The following is a 27,191-nucleotide window of genomic DNA, read 5'->3' on the forward strand; positions in this document are numbered from 1 at the left end:
TGCGTCTTTACATGCAGGTTTTCTTTGTTCGTGCAACTGACATGGGGGTGGGATCGGGTGATTTTGAGGGCATGTTATGCGTAGACTGTGTTTGGGTCGGTACAGTCTCTGTGTCAGAGCCCATTGATCCAGGCTATGGGAGATGAATGGATTAATTACAAACTCTGTGTGCACTGGGAATGCAGGCAGCCGGGCAGGAACAGTAACGGACGGCCTGGGACGGGGAAAAGCCGTTACAGGCAAATTGAACAATTGTTAATGAATGTAGCGTCGCCTTTGGCTCCATCGCTGGCTCCCGAGTGTGAAAACTGGGCCACACATTCCTCTGCTCCCCCTCGGGACCAGACGTGAAGGATGAGTGACACCCACAAGAGATTTAGGGTCTCCTTTTAATATTAAACAGTAACTTTAATACATATAAGAAAGTATGTGGTTTAGTTAGATTTATTAACCTAAAAGTCATGTAGTACACGATACCGCAGTGCTGTTTAAAAGAGTCTATATTCAAAATTTGGGCACATTTACTGTTGGGTTACAAAGACATATTATTGCATTATATTAGTATATTGTAATATATTATTGAAAGTGTTGATCCCATGCATTTGAATGTCAATGCATTTAAACGACCTTTAAATATATAATAAGGCTGGAAGCTACCACAATAAATACAAAAATCAAACAACTAAGTCATTTATGAATTAATATCATAGCATAATGTAAAATTAATGCATCTCATTGTGAATAAATTGACTTAATATACATATGTGATTGTATTCGGATACATCTAAAACTAACGAAATCATCACAGCTTTATGTTCTGTATAAAATACAGTATTTTTTATAGCTCTGAATTCAAATGGTGTTTTCTGCATATTTACTCACAGCGGCATAATAAAAGAAAAGGTTAGGAAGAGAAGAAATGCGTGCCAGAACCTATTAAACCCACCCGATCCAGCTGCCATAAAACAGAAAGAGATGCATAATGAATAATTGAGTTCCAATGAGTTGTGGGCCTTCTGTTTATCCAATTACGGCACATTAAAAATGAATGATTAATCAATTATTGCTGTTGGGGACTCTAGGTGCTGTGAAATCGGCTGCCCATCTCTTCGTCCATCCATCTTTATAGATCTGCTCGCTTTATAAGAGCATTAAAAGCCACATTTCACAGCAGCTACAGTATACATTGTGCTAAGGTCAGTTGATACTGTGTGCATTTGGGGGAAGCTTGTCTTAGGGCTGGACACTAATTCAATATCAATATATTTTGCATTATTTGTTTTTTCAATAACGGTGAAATAGTTTATAAACACATATCCAAAACATTTCGATATGCAGTAGTGTGCAAAAGTCTTAGGCCACCACCACCAGACTTGTTGTTTTAGAAGTTTTAATGTCCATCCATATTTTTTTTCAATCTATTTTCTTAAAGGGAACCCCGATTATTAAGACAAATAGGCCTAAATATGCTACAATTGCTCTCTCCTACAAAATGCATAATTATAAGTACATAAAATATTTTCGTTATTTAAAAAATCCTCACAGTGTTTTACGGAATCTGAGCTGTGACGGCAGCCATTATTTTCGCGCGCGCAGTGCATTCTGGGTCGATGACGTGTATTGGTTGCGTTCAGAACAGATGGGTAAGCTGTAAACAGTAGCTACATCCTAAACGTGTATACGATGCCACATTGTGCAGCGTTTGGTTGCAATTTTCAATCCAAAGGAAATAAGGGGAGTGATGTAAGCCTCCACTGCTTTCCAAAGGAGAAACAAATACGAAAAGAGTGGGAAGTTGCTTGTGGACGAGTACATCTTCCTAAAGACGCGCGGCTGTGTTCCCGTCACTTCAGCCCTGATGCATTTGACGCATTTAGCCGGCTAAAAGAGTTCACAGGTGCAGCTGGTTACAAGCGAAAGCTAAAATCAAATGCCGTGCCTTCAATTTTCCCCCACAAGGGACCTAAATATCGGCGCGTAGCGAGTGAAAACCGCGCTAACAAGCGTCAAAGGCAAGAGACTCTGGACAATCTCCTGCTAGGATGTAAACAAACCGCTACGGTCGTCGCGGAAGACGAATCATTGGACACTACGCCGATCATGGAGGTAACTGACAATCCACCAGATGCTCGGAATTATTTCATAAATGTAGGTGTACAGTGTTCTCCTATTATGAACGATGCAGCAACGCAGACGGATGTTAACCAGTCGGATGCAGCGGTACAGTGGTCAGCTGATGTGGACTACGCGGTAAAAAATGACCATACTTACACAGGTAAACATGAAATTGAGTTGAGCAAACGTGTACAGGAGGATGATATTGACAACTCCCAGGATCTGTTCATCTCAGACGATGAACTTAGTGAACAGAGTCAACCACAGCACAGTCACTCTGATCCGGAATACAGTGCAAGATCATCTGAGTTTTCTCAAAGCACCCAGGGATCACAAGCTTCAACTAACACGCATAGAGAAAATAGGCTTTTTCTAGTTTTTGAGGAACAATTAAACCAATTGCTTCAGCGTTGTGTAAAGTGTGGCTCCCTGATTGTCCAGGAAGAAGTAAAAGAGCTAAAAAATGAAGGATCACAGTTGACACTAGAGCTCACGTGTGCTAAAAGCTGTAGTTACAGATGGCAGTCTCAGCCTACTCTGAGTGGGACTAAAGGGACAGGAAACCTGCTTTTAACAGCATCAGTTTTCTTCAGTGGCATTCATTTTGCTAAATTTGAACGTTTCTGTAGTAACATGAATCTCAAAACAATAAGTGAAGACACATACACATCACTGAGGAAGAAGTTTGTGTTTCCTGTTGTTGAAAAAACATGGATTAAAGAGCAGAGTACAGTGTTAACTAACATGAAATCACAAGAAGTTGTTGAAGTCTGTGGAGATGGCCGGTGTGACTCTCCGGGGCACTCAGCCAAATACTGTACATACACTTTTTTTAGATGCACAAAGTGAAAGGGTTGTGGACTTCAAGGTAATAGGCTGCACTCAAGTTTCGAGCTCTAATACCATGGAAATAAAAGGTTTTAAAGATGCTCTCAAAACCATAGAAGACAATGGAGTGAAGGTCTCAACCATCTCCACTGACAGACATCCACAAATTGTCAAAGAAATGAGGATCAATAATCCAGAAAAATGCCATCAATTTGACCCTTGGCATGTGGCGAAAGGAGTGTCCAAAAAATTGGCAACTGAAGCTAAGAGAAGGGAATGTGAAGGCCTGGGACAATGGATTCCATCTATTATAAATCATTTGTGGTGGAGTGCACAAACTTGTGAGGGTAATGCTGAAGTGTTGAAAGAGAAATGGATATCTGTAATACACCATGTAACCAACCGACACGACTGGCCAGGGAACAGGCACTATCACCAATGTGCTCATGAGCCCCTTGATGAGATGAACCAGAGAAGTAAGCTTTGGTTAAAGCCAGGATCTGAAGCCCACAATGCACTTGTGAAGGTTGTGAAACACACGCGGCTTTTGAAAGACCTGGATCATCTGACAAAGTGCATCCACACAACAAAACTAGAGGTATGATCAAATACAGATATATTTAATATTATGCTATGCATTATGATGTGAGTCACATATTTTAATAGTTTCATTTCAAATTCAAATTTGTTTCAGGTATATCACTCCATGTACCTGAAATACCTCCCAAAGAGAACACATTTTGGATATGATGTGATGATCCATGCCTCCATGCTTGCTGCTCTAGATCATAACAACAATGTGAACAGGGAACAGGTGTGTGAACTGTAATAAATCCTATCATTTGCAAGCACAATGGCTGCGTTACACTTGGCATTAACATGTGACCTGTATCTGGATGTTGTCCACATACACATTGAAAAGACAAGTGTAAACGTGGTTCTGGTCAGAATGGTATCCGTTAAATGTGTCCAGGTTCGGAGGTAGTCGAAGGATGCATTGTAATCATATCTCAGTGTAGATCTCGCTGCCCAGTCCCAAAACATGCTGTCAGAAATAATGGCCAGACGCAGTTTACACAATAAATTAAACTTATTTGGAACTTACAAGAAACGTCAATATTTAAAACACGTTATTTAGACTTACAATAAACGTCAATATTTAAAACACTTTATTTAGACTTACAATAAACGTCAATATTTAAAACACTTTATTTAGACTTAGAATAATTGTCAATATGTCAAACGCTTTATTTAAACTTACATGATATTGTGTGTGTAATTTATAGTGCTGGGCAAAAGTTAATCGCAATTAATCAAATTTCAAATAAAAGTTTGTGTTTACATTATAAATGTGTGTGTGTGTGTACTGTGTATAATTTCTTGATATATAAAAATACACACATATGCCTGTATTTTTATACATTTATACTAATATATATATATATATATATATATATATATATATATATATATATATATATATATATATATATATATATATATATATATATATATATATATATATATATATATATATATATATATATATATATATTAAATTGAAAAATTAACCTACACATACATTTGTGTGTATTTTTATATATCAAGAAATTATACACAGTACCCACACATTTATAATCTAAACACATAGTGTTATTTTGGATGCGATTAAAGGGATAGTTTGGCCAAAAATTATATTAAAAGGATCCATCTCCCGTGAAAGTGTGTCAACCATTACCAAAAGCCAGTTATTTTCCTTTATAAAGTCTTAAATATGTATATTTTCTGACAAAACTGCATGGATTGCTCTCAGAAGGCCTTCTTTTATCCTCCTGGAGCCGGATGGATTTCATTCAAAGACGTAGGCTATTTGATCTAAGACTGGAGATTGAATAGGAAAGTAATGTGAGTGAAAGCAATTGGGACATTGCTTAATTTGTGTCATCTTTACTCTTTAGTTGGTGTCCTGCTACAGACGTAATTTAAATATTATTCAGGAAACAGAAATCAGTAATCCAGGCTACTTTGTGATCAAATGTAAACGCACCGTGTCCTGATGGGCTAATGATCAGATCATGGTGATCGCATGTTAATGTCAAGGGTAAATAGCCTTTGTGACACTGGATATTGCACATCAAAGTGTTCCTAACACCTTGTCCGTTTTTCATATTTCTGTTTATGAACAGGCTGTTCTTCAAGATGGGGAGAGTGTTGGTGAACCTAAGTTCAAAATCTCATGGAGCAAAGTCCACAAGACATTCAGAGCAAGACCAGTGCCTGTTGAAAAGAACTACAGCTACATGACAGTTATGATTGCAGATGTTCTCTCCTCTGTGTTGGATTCAAAACAAGTCATGGACATGAGAGTTAATCCAACACACGTCATCATGGCTCCACAAGACAGACTACCCAGATCACAGATCATTTTTCAAACACAGCAGTTTTCACGTTTTAAGTAGCTGCATCATTATGAACACATGACGTACACACCAGCATAGTTGAAATGTACAATATGTTTTATTTTGAATTCTACTGAAGCACACATAGTACTTTAAACAAACATTTACCGGTATTTATAATTGGAGTACATGCAACATTTTTATTTAAACACTACACATTTGGTATGATTCGCTCTTTTGTTGCAAGCATAGCTTGTGCTCTTGCCAAAAGGCATTGAAATGTAAACTATCCAGCTATATGTTATTAAAATTCCTCCATGCCTCATCTACTTCTGCATTATCATTGTCTTCATTTTCAAACCCTGTATAAATTCCATTCGGTTCAGAGTAGACGTTTCTTATTTTGTTAACCGCACATGATGGAATGACTCTGCGTACTCTTCTCCCTAGCCAACCATGCATACACCATGTAAACTGACGATATGCAGCATATCTGTAAGACCTTAAAGGCAGAAATTTGAAAAGAATTATCCTATTACGTTATGAAATGGTAATTTAAGATGTTTGTCATAACCAATAAAAAACTGAAGCTTTCACTGAAAGTGCACAATCCAGGTAACCTTTTTTCACTATTTGTAGGCTACTAGGCATACTCGGATAACCATGTTCACGTTTTACTTGCCTATTAGTGACCTGATTACGATTTGGTAGACCAGCATTATGGCGGTCATGGAGGCTGACGAGGGCTGCCCATAAAACATCTGTATTGAGGCAAACTGCATTAAAGTTGTCGTGTGCTGTGATACACGGATTATCTGTAAATACAATCAAAGCATGTTGTTATAGCCTTTTGCAATGTTCTTATCAGAATCACAATTCGCTTTATTGCCACAGGTTTATGCAAACAAACAAGTTGACTGAAAATATTTTCTCTAACAGTGCAACACTCACTTAACATATAAAGAATAAAATCAAAGCTCAGTATGAAATCTAATAGTAATACAAAAAATAAAGTATGGAGTATAACAATACTATAAAATTTAGAAATGTATAAAAAATATGGTAACACTATTTTATAGTGTTCATTTTACATGTAGCCTACTTACCATAGTAATAACAGTAAAATATGCATAATTACATACAACTAACCCTCAACCTAATCCTATGCTAAGTACATGTAGTAGTTACTTAATATTACTCCGTACTTAAATGTTTAATTACACTGTAACAATGACACCTAAGTGTAACCAAATATATAATAATTTGAGAGAAAATGAATAGTCCAAATCACTATAGTAGGGGAGAGCAGAAAAACTTAAGTTGAAAAGTTAATGTAGTAGACAGAGATATATATTTTGCTGTGGTCAATAACTCACTACAATAAGTGTAGTTTATCAATACCAGGTGACATTTTGTAAAAGTATTAAAAGGCTTCTGTGTAATTTCACTTTAAACATGAGTAGTGAATTGTTACTTTTGACCCCGACTGCAGGGATGAAAGTAACAAAAAAAAAAAACAAGATAGATTTTTGTGTTACACTTATTTTTAATAAATATACATAACTTCAATATGTAAGTGCAAACTTATTTTGTCATTTATCTTTGTAAAAAATAATGAAATTACATTTTCATGTTACATTTCAGTTTTATCAAATGTTTCCAAAGCAACCAACAGTACAAACTTAAATTGTTGAGAATAAAAAAAATGTCAACAGTTATAGCCTATTCATTTTCTCTCAAATTATTTAATTTCACTATGAAAATGAAATTAAATCAAATTAGAATAATAAACATTTTTAACATATACAACAGTATTAGCAGCGAGTAAGAAGTGTTACTTTTGAAGCAATTTACTTTTATTTTGAAAAACTGTGAGAAGTGAGACTTCAGGATTTGTTAGAGCACTAAATAACCTGTAGATTGATCGGTACTTTAACAGATGTAACGACAAACAAGGATCGCTTTTGGAATTTACTTATCATGGTTGAAAACACCTTTCTGGATCTACACGTGGAAATCGGTGAGTAAATAACGCGATATTTGTCAGGTCTTTCAAGGGTGTTGTGCTAAAGATGCTGTCATAGTTTGGGATGCAAATGTTATCAGGGAGAAAATCGCTATGTTATTCTCGTCCCACGTTACGTTTGCCACGGTTCTCCACAAAATCGAAGTTGTTAAATATGTAGTGCAAGGCAATTCAGTGCAATAGTAATTATTAATAACAATATCGTGATTGTAAGATTTTAAATGTACATGAGATGAGCTGAACAGTGTCGAATTTGTTCAGTGTAAGGGGGGAGAGGGTCTTTTTCTGCGTTCAACATAGTGACTGCTTAGGGAAAATAAAGCAAGACGGCGTTAGGCTTATTAAATTATTTGTACTGATAGTACGATTGCCTGATCTAGCCTATACTTGGCCTAACGTTACCCTGGACAGCTGCTGACAAAAAGTGAAGCTCTTTACAGCAAACGCTCTCGTTCTCGCTTGGCATTGGCAAGCAGTTGCCGCACAGACACCATCTGTTGTGCCCCACTCTCGCTTCCTCAACTCTCTGGTAATCTTCAGGTCTATCGTCTTCCGCGCTATTCTCGGGATTTAGGCCTACGGTGAGCTCGGGTTCAAACTGAAAAGGCTGAACGGCAGACTTGTTCATTTCTCTAATCGGTACTGTCAAAACCGGTCAAACTGCTGCAATCCATTGACAGTACGCAACCTTTACACGTCACTACCCAGAATGCACTGAGACGTAAATAACAATGGCGGCCTACGAGTGAACGGATTTTTGTCTTTTTTTAATAAAAACAAAACCATTTGCAATGTTTTGGTATCACCCTTTTACAGCTGACACCCACGTTAATCTTAAAAGGCCAACATGACGCACTAGTCGGGGTTCCTTTTAAGATACAAACAGAAAATACAGGAATATTTATATATATATATATATATATATATATATATATATATATATATATATATATATATATATATATATATATATATATATATATATATATATATATATATATATATATATATATATATATATATATGCCAAGAGAGGTCACACTAAACACCTACGATGCCTAAAGAAGACATTTATTCCTAATATATATATATATATATATATATATATATATATATATATATATATATATATATATATATATATATATATATATATATATATATATATATATATTTATATAGGAATAAATGTCTTCTTTAGGCATCGTAGGTGTTTAGTGTGACCTCTCTTGGCACTAAACACATCTTGAGCATTTATGAGCAGAATGAAGTAAAGACTCATTTCTTTCAAATTAGAAATTAGGATTTAATTTTATTTAGATTTAAGAGATCCTGCAGTTTCCTGCTATTGCTCAAGTGGAAAAAAACTTGACATATCAGTTTAAATTTTTATACAGTTTTGAATTAGCCTGGGTGCCAGCCGAACTTAGCCCCGCCCACAACATTTCAGGTCGGGAAGGTTCGCTCGGTTGTGGCGCAACTATGCTTGACCCAAAGCTGGTCAAAGCAATTAAATTGTCAAGGAGGGCTTTATATGATGATGGACAGATCAGATGATCAACAGTAACATAAACCCCATTCACACAGACCTTTGGTCCCAGAAAATACCCGTAAAATTGCCAGACAAGCGTCTGTGTGAACACAAACTCGTCTTGTTAATCTTCTGGGATCGTTGCCGGAAAGAGGACCTAGTCAGATACACGGATAACCCTCTGTGTAAACAAGAAGCCGAAAGAATGCCGTAATGGGCGTGTCGCAGTGAGGACGCGTGCATCATCACAACAAAAGTTATGGTTCAGCTCCTTAAAACGAGAGATAACATGCATATAAACATTCACCACGAGAAATGTTGCAAACTATATTGACGCAGTTATCAGGAAATGATAAATGAGACACATAAACAATGACGCACGTGCTGTAGTGTGGACTCGCGTGGCATGGCAACATGAAGTTGGTTCAACTCTTTAAAATGAGGGATTTACAACATTCACGACGAGAATTGTCAGCAAACTGGACTGAAGCAGATATCAGGTAAGTTAGCTCATTACTTATTGCGTTGAAACGGAGATCATTCAGCAGCATAAAAGAATATTGCGTCACGTGCTCATTGAGCTATAATAAACGAAAATATCCGCGCGTCATCCCAACAATATATATCGTTCAGCTCCTCAAAATGCATAAACAATCACGATGAGAAATGTCTGAAAACTATATTAAAGCAGAGATCAAGGAGCTCGTCAACTATCCACCCTGAAGCTGCGATCATTCACCAGCAATAGAACGGCGCATCACGCGCTCCTTTATAATCTTATCATAAACAAAAATGCACGCGAGTGGTTCTTAGAGAGAGAAATAATATATAATATGCAAACTTCAGACGCTGCGTAGAAGAGAGGGCGGGACTTTTAATAGGTCACGTGTCTTTCCGGGACCATCAGATGCCGGGTAATCATGGCAGTGTGAATGAACAAAAAATCTAAGGATCCCGGAAAAATCCCGGATGCCTTTCCCGTGTATTTTACGGAATGTCTGTGTGAAAAGGGCTATGATCAACCAAAGAGCGCTTGGTTTGAATCCGTTTACAACCAAGACGGCTGCCGCTGTTTGAGATGGCGAGATTCTGCCATCGAATCTGTTTTAGAAGATAACGACAGTGCATTGATTTTAAAAGAGGAACAGAGAAACGCGATCAAGGCATTTATTAATCGGAAAGTTGTTTTTGCCGTCCCTACTACGGGATTGCAACTCGGCATGCACGGCAATGTGGATATAACTAGCCGTCATTGCCAGCTCTTTTTCGGAAGCCTGTGGATGAAGTTATACAAACAGAAACCGGAAGTTACGAGCAGACGCACGTGCGTCCAATTAAATCGTCCATTCATGAATATCAGCTGACGTCATTTACATCTCAAACTTGTCTTCCGCCATTTTGAGTACCTGAAGTGATCGCAAAAGAACTAGAAGCTATGCATTCAGTATGTTGTGAGCATCAAAATCGCTATTTTTACAACACTAAGAAGGCTCGACACAACATGATACTTTGCTCGAAGTATCACCTGTGTCTCTACTCGTGAATTTGAGCATTGAGAACATTGTTTGTGTACACAGAGTTTACTAAAAAGAAGGTTTTGAACAACTGACTTTGCTTGATTTGGTGTCCGCTCGCTGCCATCTTGCCAGTCAAGAGGTATCGATCTCCGAATGCGACGTAAGGAAGGACGAGAGTAAAGATGGATAGCTCCTAAAGCATAGTTTCATATAAATGCACGGATAGTTTGTTGTTTTGTCGGATGTGAAAAACAATATTGACCCTTTCGTTGAAAAAGGAGCCCCATATGAGATTCATTCATTCACATTTGGAGATCGATTCTTTATGTCTTGCAAAGATGGCGAGCGGACAGTCAATTGTTCAAAACCTTTCTTTTTAGTAAACTCTGTGTACACAAACAATGTTCTCAATGCTCGCGTTCATGTGTAGAGATCCAGGTGATACTTTGAGCAAAGTCTTAGTGTTGTAAAAATAGTGGTAGTTCGGTAGCAGCGGACAGCGGCTGGAAGAACACATTAGGGATCGTGTAGGGATCACAGCCTAACCAAGATATTTTTTGACAGTCAAGGTGCGAAATGTTGTCTTTCATAGCCATTTACTGTATCTGTACGAATCATAGACAGTAAAAGATAAGAAATCCGTAAATCGTAGCAAGCTAGCTAATGCTTGTCAGGAGCTTACTGGTACTCGGTAGATACTCAAAATGGCGGAAAAAGAGCATTGAGCAGATGATGTAAAAGGTCACATGACTGATATTCATGAATAAGAGGGCGTGTACACCAAGGCATTTAAAAACGCCAGGCGGACACTGACTGTGGGTGCTTGGAGTACTTTGTTTGCTATGATACTTCTTCTTTGTTTATCAGTCGTTGAACAAAGCGCAGGTTGGTTGTTGTGATATTTGTCCCACCCCTTCTCCACTTTGATTGGACAGCCGAGTGAAAAGTGACAAGATGAGCATTTCAACTGAAATTTAATATTTTTCAACACTAATTGCGGAAAAACGCAGAGCGCTGCTGGCGTTTTTAAAAAGCGTGGCACTTCCATTGGAAACAATTGGAAAGATACGCCAGCCACGGTGTACACGCCCCCAAATTCTGGCATTGTTCTAGAAGTCTTATCTTGGTCTTGTTTTAAAAAACAAAACTAATGGGGCAGTTGATGTCAGGTTTCATTGTTTGTCAGAAAAATGTTGTTTTAAGATTTTAAGACAAGATATCTGCCTTACCCCTTTTAAGTAATTACTATAGGACTTTATTCTTGCATTATTAAATAGCAGAGGAGCGACTTCTAGGGACTATAGCTCAAATGGTAGAGCACTGCAAAAAGGCTGTGGGTTTGATCCCAGGGAATATCCATAATTATACCACGGGTCTGTTGAATGCTGTATTCTGATTGGCTGAGAAATGTTCCGTGGGTATGCATTAATTTAACTCCGCTTTGCGTCGTGCCGCATTGCACCTTGGTTGTGCATTATTTTCTTATAATTCAATGGCCCGTCGTCAAATATTCCTTACTGATTAAATGTATACCTACACTTTCTCTTTGGATAACAGTGTCTGTCAAATGCATGAATGTAATGCATAATTGATGTAAAATGCATTTAACATTCAGGTGAACTTTTGTGTGAACAAAAAGTGAACACTCTGTGTAGTCTGAAACCATTTCTACAAATTAAACTAAATATCACCAGAGATTCTTTTGCATAATACCAATTTTCCATTTGTTTTTCACATTAGCACACCTATAGTGGGCAGATCGAGCTCGCTGGCTTGCTTTCTTTGTTTGACTGATGGAATTTTGTCTGAATGAGGAACACACAGACGCCCCCAAGCCAATTCCAGTCATTAAACACACACACACACACCGAGAGAGATCCAATCCCGATCCCAGACATTCATACCAACCCAATATTCAGTCCTATTGATTTCCCTGCAAACAAATAAGGCTGTTTTTGTGTTACACTGGAGTGCTCGTGAGGTCACAGATGCATCGCAGTGACCTTGAGTTAATCGACTTCTTTCACTTCACAAACAGTTTTATTTATTTATTTTCTGCCATTTGCTGAAAAACCATCTTAGTGGTGTTATTTGCTGGAAAAGTGCGATATCACTGACATCACAGCGCCAGGTCCATCTTATAATTTTTTTCATTTCTTTTCTGCAGTATTGAATGTGTGAAAGGGACCATGTACCCTGTTCAGTTTGTACTGTTAGATGAAAAGATATATGCCACTTCCACCATATGATCCCTGGTTTCATTTGATCTGGAGGTCAGCGCCGTCCTCTCGCTCGCTGTTGATGTGTGCTCAGTGTTACGGAGGTGAGCTCTCGCTTTGTTGACATTGAGGACGATGTGATCTGGAATTTCCTGGAACTGTATGAGCTGTTGTCAGTATCAGTAACCTCTTCACCTTCTGTGGGCGGTTGTCTTTTATTAACTGAGCTATTGAAAAGAGATGGAAGGGTGAAATGGATGTTGGATAAACATATAAATGAAGCATTTGATTGAAATGTTTTGATTGAGTGTAATTATTTTGATGAAACTATTAAGTGTACACTTGTACATTTTTACATAAAAATAAATATAACTGCAGTTATGTTTTTACAAAGTATTACAGTTTTTCTCAATTGCTTTGGCTCAATTCTCAAATGAAAATTTTATTTTCCAAAACAATAAGATCAGATCTCTAAACAATTAGCTTATTGTTCACATCAGATTGGAATTTCTTATTGATTTGAGCAAATTGCAAATGCTTTGGCACATGTGTGCAAACAATAAGTACAATCGTCTGCAGTTTGCCCAACAACTACTTGCATATGGCTTGTTGATCAAAACTGATGAGTCAATTCTCACTTAAACTGTCAAACTCTTCACAACTTCTCAATCATTTGTCATCGTGTACGCCATCACATTCAAAACGATCCATTCACTTATCAAAAACTACTAAACATGCATGTACACTCCATAAATATCTGACATTGATATTTTTTATAATGTATGCTTCATTGGAGATTGTTTTTCCCCGGTGCATGGCAATGGAAAACATAAGATGTGATGTGGATGAAAATCTTTGGCTTGACCAACAAGAGCGACAGGATGTCCAACAAGAATAATTCGTTTTTCATTGAGGTTATTTTGTAGTTATTTTCTATTATATTTTTTTGTAACATAGGAGATATGAAATGAACAGCAATTGGACAAGCAAGCTTTCAGTTTAAATGTGATACACATACAAAAATAAATGAAGAGAATAAATAGAAATGTTAATTTACTTTTTTTTCTATGTACTGTTGACTCTTCTCATTTATTACGATTTTTTTATGAAACCTTATTTTCTATGGTGGACTTTCATGGTGAAAAAACAACTAAACATTTTGACCAGTGTTGCTCACACGATGACAAAAATACTTTATATTTTGGTGCCCTTGGCCAAATTACTGACAAGATAACTAGGTTTTGAAGCATGAATAAAATGTTTTGAGTGTGCAACCTCATTTTGCAGACACGCAACCAAGTCCTGAAGTTCCATCAAACAGCCGCGACACTTGCACTCCCAGCCCCGAGAACAACAAGAATGTTGCGAAAAATGCGCCAAAGCAATTGAGAAAAACTGTATATCATATTCTGGACAGATAAACTGACAGACCGAAAAACAGAAGAGAGGGAAATATAGAGTAGATACAGTACAGAGAGGATAGATAGATAGATAGACATATAGATGGATAGACAGACAGACCGACAAGCTGCTAGATGAATGATAGATAGATAGAAAAACAGACATAGACATATAGACAGATTAATAAATAGATAACAGACAGAATAGAGTGATGGATGGATGGACAAAAGGATAGATAGAGAGACAGACAGACATATAGATAGATAGAAAGACAAATGGATAGACAGACAGACAGGCATACAGATAGATAGATAGATAGATAGATAGATAGATAGATAGATAGATAGACAGACAGACAGACAGACAGACAGACAGACGAGACAAACAGACAGACAGACAGACAGATAGATAGACAGATGATTAGACAGACATTTAGATAGATAGATAGATAGATAGATAGATAGATAGATAGATAGATAGATAGATAGATAGATAGATAGATAGATAGATAGATAGATAGACAGACAGACAGACAGACATATAAACAGACGGATAGACAGACAGACATATAGATAGATAGAAAGATGGATGGGTAGACAGACAGACATATAGATAGATAGACAGATTAAAAAATAGATAGCAGATAGATCGATTGATCAATAGATAGATAGATAGATAGATAGATAGATAGATAGATAGATAGATAGATAGATAGATAGATAGATAGATAGATAGATAGATAGATAGATAGATAGACAGACAGACAGACAGACAGACAGACAGACAGACAGATAGATAAATAGACAGATGATTAGATAGATAGATAGATAGAACGATAGATCGACAGACAGACAGGTCGACATACATACAGACAGACAGACAGACAGACAGACAGACATATAAATAGACGGACGGATAGACAGACAGACATATAGATAGATAGAAAGATGGATGGGTAGACAGACAGACATATAGATAGACAGATTAGAAAATAGATAGCATGCAAATAGAACAATCGATAGATGGACAAATGGATAGACAGACAGACAGACAGACAGACAGACAGACAGACAGACAGACAGACAGACAGATAGATAGATAGACAGACAGATAGACAGATGGATAGACAGACAGACATACAGATAGATAGAAAGATGGATTGATAGATGGACAGACAGACAAGCTGCTAGATGAATTATAGATGGATAGAAAAACAGACATATAGACGGATTAACAAATAGATAACAGACAAATAGAATGATGGATGGATTGATGGATGGATGGACGAATGGATAGATGGATAGACAGACAGGTCGACATACATACAGATATGGATAGATAGATAGGACGATACAGACTTACAGACGACTGACAAGCTGCTAGATGGATGATAGATGCATAAACAGACTGACAGATAGACCAAACTCTGAATGTACTTTTAATTGCACGTCACAGGCATTCAAATATGACTTCATTTTTCTTCTGTCAGTATTTTCCTATCTACATTATATTCAGCAGTACAACATTTGTCTCTAACTAATTATTTTCATGCAGTCTTTTGCTTGTCCCGTCGAGACTCGCCTGTCACAACACGTTTTTTAAAGCGGTTCACTGTAAGTACTAATCCCAGCCGAAGATTGCTCTTCAAGTAGTCTCGCTAATATATGGAAAGATATTCAGCTTGTTCTAATAATCAGGGCTTCAATTGCACATTACTCCACACTAACCCGATTAACGCTGACAATGGCAGTATGACTACTACAATAGCACCAGCGCTATCAGGACAATAAATGCACTCTCCTTTAATTACAGCTGTCTCCACTTTTGATTCGTCTTGATCTCTGTCACATATGTGAGCGAGGTCCTCTTAAATGCTGTAACGCTCTTCAGCGGTGTGGGGAGAGAGTTATAGGAAACGTCATGTATCGATTCGAGAAGCTTTAGCGGCAATTAAATCTCATCATTGCAGCCGATTGCAGACGGATTTTCATTACAGAATTAACAGATTTCGGAAAAGGAAATTAGTGTTGTTTACCTAGTTATTAAGATACATTTAGCCTTTATTAGTCCTTTCTGTCTTGGTCTTTTATATATTAAACGCATCTTGAGCTGTATTTATTGCATTGCCGGAAAAAAGTGGATCGAATTGTGAACTTTTAAATCTGAACAGAGCATGTTATTTTCTATGTAGTAGACAATGTTCTTTCAAATTCAGTACAACGTTTAAAGTTTGCCAAGTTTAGATCACCGAACAGCAGACGGTTCCGGGCCGGATCCGCACCAGATCTGCACCGTAGCCGCTAACTTTGAAGCGGATTCGGTGCAGATTCGCCCCAGAGTCTTCTGCTGTAATACTTGAATATTTTCAAAGATTACATGAAAGTCTAGACTCAATTTGAGTGCCCCGGTGACTTTTAGATGTACCGTATTTTCTGAACTATAAGCCGCTCCGGAGTATAAGTCGCAATAGTCAAAAATGCGTCATGAAAACATATACAGTGTAAGTCGCACTGGACTATTAGAATTATTTCACAAAATCCAACCCGATTTTAACGATCTAAGCGCATGGTCTAAAGCTCACTCCGCACTGTCAAAACAGGCATGTCCGAACCAACTTTTGCTAATTTAACAACATGAAAAATAGTTTATGCACCAAGAGCATGGCCTAAAAGTGTCTTTTATATTTTAATAATTAAATTTTTTGTATTTAAAAAGTTTTTGTGCTGCTGCGCATCCAAGTGTGTGATAAGCAAACCTGCATTGTTGTCACATTTAATAGCCGCATATTTCAAAAGCGCTCATTAAATAACAAAAACAATATTGCGCCATTGACTTTAGACTTTAGACCAGTGGCCGGTTGCATAAACATAGCCGTGACGTTAAGACTGTGTCTTAAGAATGATTCTGACTAACTAGCAATTAGTTAGGGCTAATCAGTCTTATTATTTGGATTTAAATTAGACCAATCTACCTTTCTATGTAACATACTTAAAACACTTATGATCAGTCTTGAAGAAAAAAATTCATGACTAACTTTTAAGACTATAAGTTTTATGCAACCGGCCACAGGTTTTAGTTGATCAATGGCGTAGTCTATTTTAGTTGCCTTAAAGGAATAGTCTACTCATTTTCAATATTAAACTATGTTATTACCTTAACTAAGAAGAAGAGTTGATACATCCCTCTATCATCTGTGTGCATGCACGTAAGCGCTGGAGCGCGCTGCGACACTTCGATAGCATTTAGCTTAGCCCCATTCATTCAATGGTACCAATCAGAGATAAAGTTAGAAGTGACCAAACACATCAACGTTTTTCCTATTTAAAGCTGCGGTCGGCAACTTATTTTATCATATTTTTTTATCATATTCACTGAAACCAACACTATGCACCGATAGAACAACATCAATTAGACTGTTTAAGAAAAAACCTGCGCTTCTAGCTCCACCTGGAGCCTGTTATTTGTTTTGCAAAAATCCACCGCTCCCGGTTCATTTGGTCCAATCAGCGCAGGGCTGTGTAAAATCTGCCTGTCAATCACAGTACCTGCACGCGCCACAGATCCCCATCCCCCTCGCGCGCGTTACAATATCACGTGCATCCGCCTGAATTCATAGTTGTTTTGGTTTGAATAGCGTGATGGCGGAGAGAACTTTCAGTAACAAACTTCCGATTTCTCGGTTAACAACCAGAGCTAGGAAAACAACCAATAAAAAGAAGGAAACAAAGATAGAAAGCGACTGTGTAATAAAACTAGGATTAATATCAGACCGGCATTTGAAAGGAATCTACGAGATTTAAAGCTGGATGCAGAGCTTGCCACATGTCTTCTCAACAGGTAATTGTGCTTTATCAACCATTGATTGTATTTCGGAGTGTTATGTAAGTAATCTAAGTATTCTTGCTAAGTATGCGTTCACAATAATACTTTTGCACACGCGCTGACGAGAACGAGCTCTGAGGGAGGTTGCTCGGAGGTAGTGGGGGAGGGACATGAAATTGTAAACATTTGGAAACTGCTCAATCCTCCAGAGTTGCCGACGGCAGCTTTAAGACGAGTAGTTATACGAGCAAGTTTGGTGGTATAAAATAAAATGTAGCGCTTTTCTAAGTGGATTTAAAAGAGGAACTATATTTTATGGCGTAATAGCACTTTTGGGAGTACTTCGACTCGGCGCAGTAACACCCTCCCTCTCCCATTATGAGAGGGAGAAGGGGAGCGGACTTTTCAGGCGAGTCCTGAAACGTTGATGTGTTTGGTCACTTCTAACTTTATCTCTGATTGGTACCATTGAATGAATGGGGCTAAGCTAAATGCTATCGAAGTGTCGCAGCGCGCTCCAGCGCTTACGTGCACGCACACACATGATAGAGGGATGTATCAACAATTCTTAGTTAAGGTAATAACATAGTTTAATATAGAAAATGAGTAGACTATTCCTTTAAAAACATGGTTATGCGATCGCATGATTCAACGCATAATCAGCCAAAGTCCGCATATTTATGCAAATACGGCACATTTTTTTCAAATACGGCGCACTTTCCCAGCATAAATTGCAGATTTCCGTGCGCAAAATATGCGAGGCTTGCATGATTTCATAATCCCCGCATTTCCAACAATGAATTAATTTTAACATATCACAAATCACACCTGACTATAAGTCGCAGGACCAGCCAAACTATGAATAAAATGCGACTTATACTCTGGAAAATACGGTACAAGATCTTAGCTCTTTTCTTTGATCGGATCTAAATATTTCAGATTTTTCCGAGATTGTGCCTTACATAGTTTTATTCATTCATAAGTAAACATCTATGCTGCTTACACCAAAGTTGCAAGTTCGATGGTCCAGTTTTTTTTCCCTTAAAATTGAGGAGCTGTTGAACTCGCAATCCAGCTCTAACACTGATATAACCTTGGGCAAAGCATCTAATCCCATGTTGCCCCATAAAGACTTTCCTGCAATTAGTGAACTATTAAGCGCTGCATCTGCTAAATGTCAGGCAATTAAGGCACAACCTTTCACAACAATCCAACCTATTACGACTTCACGATCACTGTGTGCGACAGAACAAGCATGGGAGACGGTGTTCTTCTATAGGTCGTGCATCTCGCTTTTAAGGGTTTCGAACCCGCCGCCTGTGGAGAAAATTCTCCACTGATGGAAATTGAATGCGGTCGAAGGAACGGCCAGAGCAAACCCTTGCCCCAGAAGACAGTCGCAGCTTCTAAATGGCTCAATTTACCTCTGCTGAGCTCCAAAAAGAGCAAGGCCCCACACCACACACGCGGTTACGACAAAAATCAATAGGTATTCTCAGAACAAGGGACCTTATTAAATCCGGACCGCTTTTCTCTGTATGTTTAGAAGAAATACTTACCTCCAGGAATCATTAACGTCCACAGCAACAGATTTTCCGTATTAGAAATGCAATCATCCGTTTTTTGCTCGTTTCCGCTTTGGGCTTTTGTGAAGGTGTGGACAGTAGGTCATTACTAGCGTTTTAGTGCTACATACCGGGTGATTTCATTACAGCCGCCAAGATGAGTTCTCCCGGCAGGTGCTGTTCTGCTCTGTTCAGCCCTGGAGAAATTAGTTTGAAGAAAATACCCTTCAACATCAAGGTACCTCGACAATGGGTATTGGTTAAAAGCGTGGCAGTCTAAATGTGGGTCGTAGCCTTAACTTACCCAGTGTCTTTGGCGGAAGTAGATTAAGAAATCAATGTTCACTTTTTGTTTCTTGACACATAATGGGATTGTTCAGGGTGAATTATATTACCATCTGCAGTTTTGAACTCACAGTGGCCTCAAGGTTGGTAAGACCCTCAGATTAAAGCTGGTAGGTACATCCTTCATGGATTTTCACTCAACGGTACATTTTTTTGCTCTTATATTTGATTCAATCTAAGCAGAGACCTTGGCTCTGGTCATCTTTATATCTCACAAAGCCTTCGTGTACACAGGCAGCTATAACGCTGAAATACATCCACACCATTACGGTTTTTATTTTACATTCCCCCAACAGGCCATGGAGATATAAAGTGTCACGTTCAGAAATACCTCGCTGTAGCCTTCGTGTGAAAATGACCTTTTGCGGGTTTTATATTCGCGGCGCTAACAGCCCACAATAAAGTCTCAAGGCCTGTGGTGTGGCATAAATGTGGATGTGTTGTAAAAGGAAACGAATAGCACGGTTGACCCAGGGCTCGCGAGCACCCACACACCATTCCTGTGCTGTGGCAGAGTCAAACTATTGCCTGTAATAATCTGCAAAATTCCATCATGAATTCTTTAAAAGGTCCTTTTTATATGATCATTGTGAAGCATGAATATTTGAATTGCTAGTTCTGCCCCCATTTAAACTGTTGCTGAATTTGTAGCATCAATGTAAAAGGCAGAGATTTTTTAAGATTTTTTTTAAAAGTCATCATTTTTAAAATGTACACCTGTCCATCTGTCCATCCATATATCACGTCTGTCTGTCCGTCACTCTGTCCATCTATCTATCATTTCCTTAATTATCTATTTTTTTACTTTGTCTGCCTGCCTGCCTGTCTGTCTGTCCTTCTGTCTGTCTGTCTGTCTGTCTGTCTGTCTGTCTGCCTTCCAACCCATCACGTACCCACCAGCCTAATTACCAACATATCAACAACAATCTATCTATCATGTCTCTTAGTCCGTCCGTCCGTCCGTCTGTCTGTCTGTCATGTCCATACCTATCTATATATCATTCTATCTATATGTCTTTCTGTCTGTCGATTGTGTCTGTCTGTCTGTCTGTCTGTCTGTCTGTCTGTCTGTCTGTCTGTCTGTCTGTCTGTCTGTCTGTCTGTCTTTCTACCTCCCTACCCATCACATACCCACCTACCTAATTACCAACATATCAACAACAATCTATCTATCACGTCTCTCCGTCCGTCTGTCTGTCATGTCCATACCTATCTATATATTTATTCTGCCTGTCTGTCTGCCTGCCTGTCTGTCCGTCTGTCATGTCCATGCCTATCTATATATCTATCTATCTATCTACCTACCTACCTATCATGTCTCTCAGTCCATACATCCGTCTGTCTGTCTGTCTGTCTGTCATGTCCATACCTATCTATATATCATTATATCTATATGTCTTTCTGTCTGTCTGTCTGTCTGTCTGTCTGTCTGTCTGTCTCCCTACCCATCACATACCCACCTACCAAATTACCAACATATCAACAACAATCTATCTATCATGTCTCTCAGTCCGTCCGTCCGTCTGTCTGTTTGTTTGTCATGTCCATACCTATCTATATATCATTCTATCTATATGTCTTTATGTCTGTCGAATGTGTCTGTTTGTCTGTCTGTCTGTCGGTCTGTCTGTCTGTCTACCTCCCTACCCATCACATACCCACCTACCTAATTACCAACATATCAACAACAATCTATCTATCACGTCTCTCCGTCCATCCGTCCGTCTGTCATGTCCATACCTATATATTTATTCTGACTGTCATCCTGCCTGCCTGCCTGCATGTCTGTCTGTCTGTGTGTCATGTCCATACCTATCTATATATGCATACCTATTTATCTATCTGTCTGTCTGTCTGTCTGTCTGTCTGTCTGTCTGTCTGTCTGTCTGTCTATCTATCTATCTATCTATCTATCTATCTATCTATCTATCTATCTATCTATCTATCTATCTATCTATCTATCTATCTATCTATCTATCTATCTATCTATCTATCTATCTATCTATCTATCTATCTATCTATCTATCATGTCTCTCTGTCGTCTGTCCGTCCGTCTGTCATGTCCATACCTATCTATATATTTATTCTGACTGTCATCCTGCCTGCCTGCCTGTCTGTCTGTCTGTCTGTCTATCTATCATGTCCATACCTATCTATATATCTATTCTGTCTATATGTCTGTCTGTCTGTCTGTCTGCCTTCCTACCCATCACATACCCACCTACCTAATTACCAACATATCAACAACAATCTATCTATCATGTCTCTCCGTCCGTCCGTCCGTCATGTCCATACCTATTTATATATTTATTGTGACTGTCAGCCTTCCTGCCTGCCTGCATGTCTGTCTGTCTGTCTGTCTGTCTGTCTGTCTGTCATGTCCATACCTATCTATATATTCATACCTATTTATATATCTATTCTATCTATCCATCCATCCATCCATCCATCCATCCATCCATCCATCCATCCATCATGTCTCTCTGTCCGTCCGTCTGTCTGTATTATCTATTGCATCATTTATCTGTCTTTCTTTCTGTCTTTCTTTCTGTCTTTCTTTCTGTCTTTCTTTCTGTCTTTCTTTCTGTCTTTCTTTCTGTCTTTCTTTCTGTCTTTCTTTCTGTCTTTCTTTCTGTCTTTCTTTCTGTCTTTCTGTCTGTCTGTCTGTCTGTCTGTCTTTCTGTAAAACTGCATTTTGCTGTGTCTCACATTGCTGTATTAGCACAATCTTTTTACATATGAAAACATGAATACATTTTTATTCAAAATAATAACAGTGTATAGTCTGTAAACTCAGTGTGAATGTAGTCAGTTTTTGCATAAATGGCATGAGGAGATTTATTTGGTTGACGGTTATTTTAACAGAGCCACTAAGACTCAGAATGAAGTTCGCCATGATTTTAGTACTGTACTGTAGCATCTGCTCATGCTATTAGATTGCAGGGGAAGTTGGATAATAACTTTGTGTTTAGTTGTGTTGACAGAAAGATTGAACAAGGTGATGAAACATAAAGTGAAAATAAAACTACTGAACGCATTCCGGCCTCAAAGAATCTGACAGCACAAATATCTCACAAACAGCAGATTTGTCTCCCAGCGCAGGGAAAAGCCGCACTTTCTCATTTATTTAATGTTGGACCACAATAAATCATATATAAAGTTGCTAAAGCATTATTATTTTGCAATGAGATTTATATGGCTTATAGTATAATACTGAAGATTATGTTCATAATTTACTTAAACTTGAGCAATATCGCTCGAGTAGGAGTGTGATATCCAAACTGGGCCTCCAGCCCTTGGTCTGCGGCGTCATGCCTCTGGCCTAATCACAGCCATGATGATATACAGCTATATCACATGACTCCGTGAGCGATATTCAGTTTGACGGCACAAGTTTGAAAATAGAAAACTAGAAAATCAACAACGGAGTCCTACCTATTAAATGTAAATCTATTAAAGCCAAAAGTGTAAAAAAAAACTAATTTTCCTGCATCTAAGTGTAACTGGTTCCCAAGCAATTGTCTCCCTCATTTAATTAAAATCATTGGATTTTATTTCCTGTTTTCATCCACTTGATAAACACCGTAAGTATGGTACCTACACGACTTAAGGTATCATGTCCGCAGCAGAAAAAGTGATAGGCCAGATTGAATACTTAGTGGTTCTTGCTAAAAAGAATCTCTATTGCTTTTCTGTTACAGCCGAACCCCTAACACTAATTTAAATCAAAACAGAGAAGTTGGCAAGCATAGGGCGAGTTTAAGACAAGAAACTGAGGACGAAGAAGGTCTGTTGTTCTTCAGTCTTCATGCCAGCTGCTAATCACAAATGCCGTCGAGAGGTCTAAATCATCCAGTAATCTTTCTCAATGTGGGGTATTGAGATATTGAGATGGGTTTAACGCCTGCCAAGAGAGCTTTAGTTTCTCCTTTAGCAGTTCTTGAACTTCTTTGAATGGAGACGCGAGGATGAAAGCGCAGCCAAAGAAAGAGGGCGAGATGGAAGGAGAATGGGGAGTGTTTTGGGAAGGCGCCAGAAAACTGATTTGATGACAGTGTAATGATTTCTTATGTAAATGACCAAATCAGCAGCCTTATTTAATTGGCCCAGCTGTGCTGTAGTCTTTTGTGGCATGCTAACCGTTTTGAAATGCTCGAAACGGCTACCCTCCGCTCCTCGGAGAATTACAGCGCCTTGCTACTCTTTCTTCGCGGTTCGTTCCCACCTGCTAATTTACATATTCCTTCACTGATAGGCGTTGACTGAGATCCCCAAATTCTAGCTTTTACAACCCAGTCCAATAAACTGGTCTCAGGACGGTGGTAGTCATCAAATCACTGTGTTATTGACTCAAGATGTAGTCCGGCGGCAGATTCCCTTTCGCATAAATAAAAAGATCAATTCTGTAATAACAAGGCTTGCGGAGAATTGGTCGGTTTCAGCTTGGCTGTAGTAATGCGCTGATACTGTAAACATAGCTGCAAGCGTCCACAAATGAACTTCATGTGAAGTCAGACGCTATGTTTACACGTCCTACCCGAGATGCTCGGGGCTTTTGTTGCCGCTTTCAGTACATAATTGGCCTTTCGTTCCAATTATTTGTGTCCTTATCCGACTTGCCGATGATAAGTGTCTACTTCCTTCTTTGGGTGTGCTTTGTATACCAAATAACCTCGCTTGCACTATACCCATCCATTTCATTACTTGACTGGGTGCTGTGCTACATCATATCAGGATTGCGTAAGGCTGCAGAGGGACCAATTAGGCGGTGGAGACGGGTCTCCGTTCGACTGCAGCTAGTGTGGGATCAATGTCAGGAGAGGCAAAGCCTCATTGCGAAAGAAAAGTTTTCCGGTGTGTGAGAATATGATGATGCTTATTTGAAGTTTTTTGAGAGTATATACAAGGACTGGAGTATTGACAGAGTTTAGTCTGGATCGAGTAACGGCGTAAATATTTTATCCTAAAAGGTTGGGCTTATCAACTCGAAGCATTGAAAGATTTTGGCACGCTTCGCGAAGCACCGCTCGGTACATTCTTGTAAAGCGTCGATGAGTTAATAATTAATCTTTGTAAATATTTCACAGCTGTTTAATGAAGCAATGTTGGAATTATTTTTCCCATGTGCTATCCTTGTGGATATTATGCATTCATTGGCGGCACAAATGTTGCTTACCAAATACCAATTACTCCGTTGAATGCATTTGTAAATCTTTATTTCGCTCTGTTTCTTCATTTTTTACTACATCAAGCCAACTCAGAGATTTGTGAGTGGATCTTTGAGGCTCCAATTGTGCACTGTTGCTTTCATAGCCTGAAACCCATATTAAGCATCGCAACTAGTTGTAAACGTGATAGCCTTGCATATTTACGAGCTGTGGCAAAATAAAGGCTTCCACGTCGGTCGTAAAGGTTTTAAGATTTGCAGAGATATGCACACGTTGCCACTGTTCGGTAATGGCTCCTTGGAGAATGGGCTAAAAGCGCTTTTTCAGCACCTGCTAATGAAACGGATCGAAAGGGTCAGCTGCACACCTTAGACTTTCCATTCGTTCCTCTCGACTCGGGGTCAAGGCTGAAAGCTCCTAATTGTATCTCTTGCTTTCCGATTGTGGTTATCTTTCAGTCATGGCCTGTTTGTCTTTATTGGGTGCTTTATAAACTCGCAGCACATTGCGAAGGTTTCAGATCAATAAAGGATTTCGTCGTTAGCTGATTTTGTTACTGTGGATGCTCATAAGGCAACAATTACAGATGGAATGGAGAGGTTTGGGCTGGGAGGCGGTAATTTGGCGCTATTGTGTCCTGGGGGAAGGGTCCTTGTCCGTTTCATCGGAGAGCGTGAAGATCGGGTTGGAGCTGGATGGAGATGATTTGTTGCCCGGAGGCCTCGGGTCACAGGTGGGCTGTAAGTACGGTCAGAGGGCTGTATCCTGGGTCATTGGAGCCCAGAGGAATCCACCCACTATCAAATGCGTGGGTTTTTATGAGGGTCAGTGATGACCGGAGGGCAGGTTGACCCCAATACCGTGTTGCGTTGGCTTTTGAGGGAATGGACAATTACAGGTCCATTACTGTTCCATTTGGGCCCTTTTAAAATTGTGTAGACATTAGAAAACGCTGTGAAGCTTAAACTGTAAGCTTTTCTGTAGCTGGACTGGTAACGCATTGCATTAGCAGGGAAAAGGTCATGTCTTTTGATTCTGGGGAATACATGTACTGATCAAATTGTGTACCTTGCTTTGCTTTGGATAAAAGTATATTGCAAATGCATGAGCCAATGGTCTTTGTGCAAGTTTTATTCAAATATGATTATTGTGATTTCAGCTTGCCATAAAACTAAGAGCCAACTAATAAGATTTTATAGGTGTAATGTAACTGTTTTGATTTTGATATAATCTTCCATTGGTGGTCCATCATGCTGCTGTATTATAACTTACTGTAGTTTCATTCTTGTGTCTTTTTGTTTGTGTGATTACTTCGAGGAGTGTTTTGGTCTTCTATAATCACCCTTGCGTGTGTGATGGCTCTCAGTGAAGGACAAATACCAGACACTATAATGTGCTCAAGTTGGAATATCATTTTCCCCAGTCGTGATTAGAGCCAATCCACAGATGAGTGGAGGAGAGGATGAGAGAGGAGGGCCGGTGGAGAGCAGATGAGCTGTAATGGGTTCGGATCTGGGCCCTTGTCCAAAACAGTGCATGGTTGAGGGGTAATGGAGAAAGATTCCTTAGAGAAAGCATGCTTTGCATGGACGTACACTGAAGCTCACTTTCTCTCATTTTCTCTCTTCTCATTTTACTCCTCATTTAAAAAGGGGGTGAAAATAATGCATCAAACTGTTCACTGATATCATGGAGGCATTTCATCAGAATGCCGTAGAAATAGTCGGGATAGGTGCCGTACTGTACAATGTAAAACAGTATTTACCAGGGCATATATGAATAATATGAGTTCTGTACATGGTGATGACATATCATGAGCCTTAAACACTATTGTTTCCTCCTTTTAAACCCGGTGCATGCAAAGACAGCTGGTAAACAGGCCACTCTCAACATTACACAGACAGTGTCTTACAGTAGAGACGTACGCCCCCAACATTAAATTACACATTAAATTAAGTACAATGTAGTTACAATGCTAAAAACAAAGTTGTGACTACTGAGTTAGCGCTATATGCTAGTTAATGCTGCTAGCATTTAGGAAGTTCTACTATTGACGTTACAGGTCCATACTGAAAAAAACACAAACTTACCACTCAGGCCTAGTCCACACGGACACGGGTATATTTATAACCGGAGTTTTCCCTTAAAAAAATCCCATCCACACATGCTCGGTTTAAATTAAATATACATCCACACGATAAAGCAAAAGCACGCTATCAAGCGCTGTCAAGAGCATGCCACACCAGCAGGCGGGG

At 38.8% G+C, this 27,191-nt stretch overlaps 2 protein-coding genes across 11 annotated transcripts in view; both read left to right on the forward strand.

The window, feature by feature from the left end:
- robo2 (roundabout, axon guidance receptor, homolog 2 (Drosophila)) overlaps positions 1 to 27,191 on the forward strand; it is a 630,465-nt gene that overhangs the window by 321,068 nt on the left and 282,206 nt on the right. The gene's annotated exons all lie outside the window — the stretch shown is intronic.
- LOC129420720 (uncharacterized) lies at positions 1,430 to 5,664 on the forward strand. The gene is made up of 3 exons (XM_073863097.1): positions 1,430 to 3,541; positions 3,638 to 3,757; positions 5,130 to 5,664. Exons 1-3 carry the CDS (start codon positions 2,894 to 2,896, stop codon positions 5,400 to 5,402), a joined length of 1,041 nt encoding a protein of 346 aa, XP_073719198.1. The 5' UTR covers positions 1,430 to 2,893; the 3' UTR covers positions 5,403 to 5,664.

Source organism: Misgurnus anguillicaudatus, chromosome 24 (genome assembly GCF_027580225.2).
Source record: "Misgurnus anguillicaudatus chromosome 24, ASM2758022v2, whole genome shotgun sequence".
Classification (NCBI taxonomy): domain Eukaryota; kingdom Metazoa; phylum Chordata; class Actinopteri; order Cypriniformes; family Cobitidae; genus Misgurnus; species Misgurnus anguillicaudatus.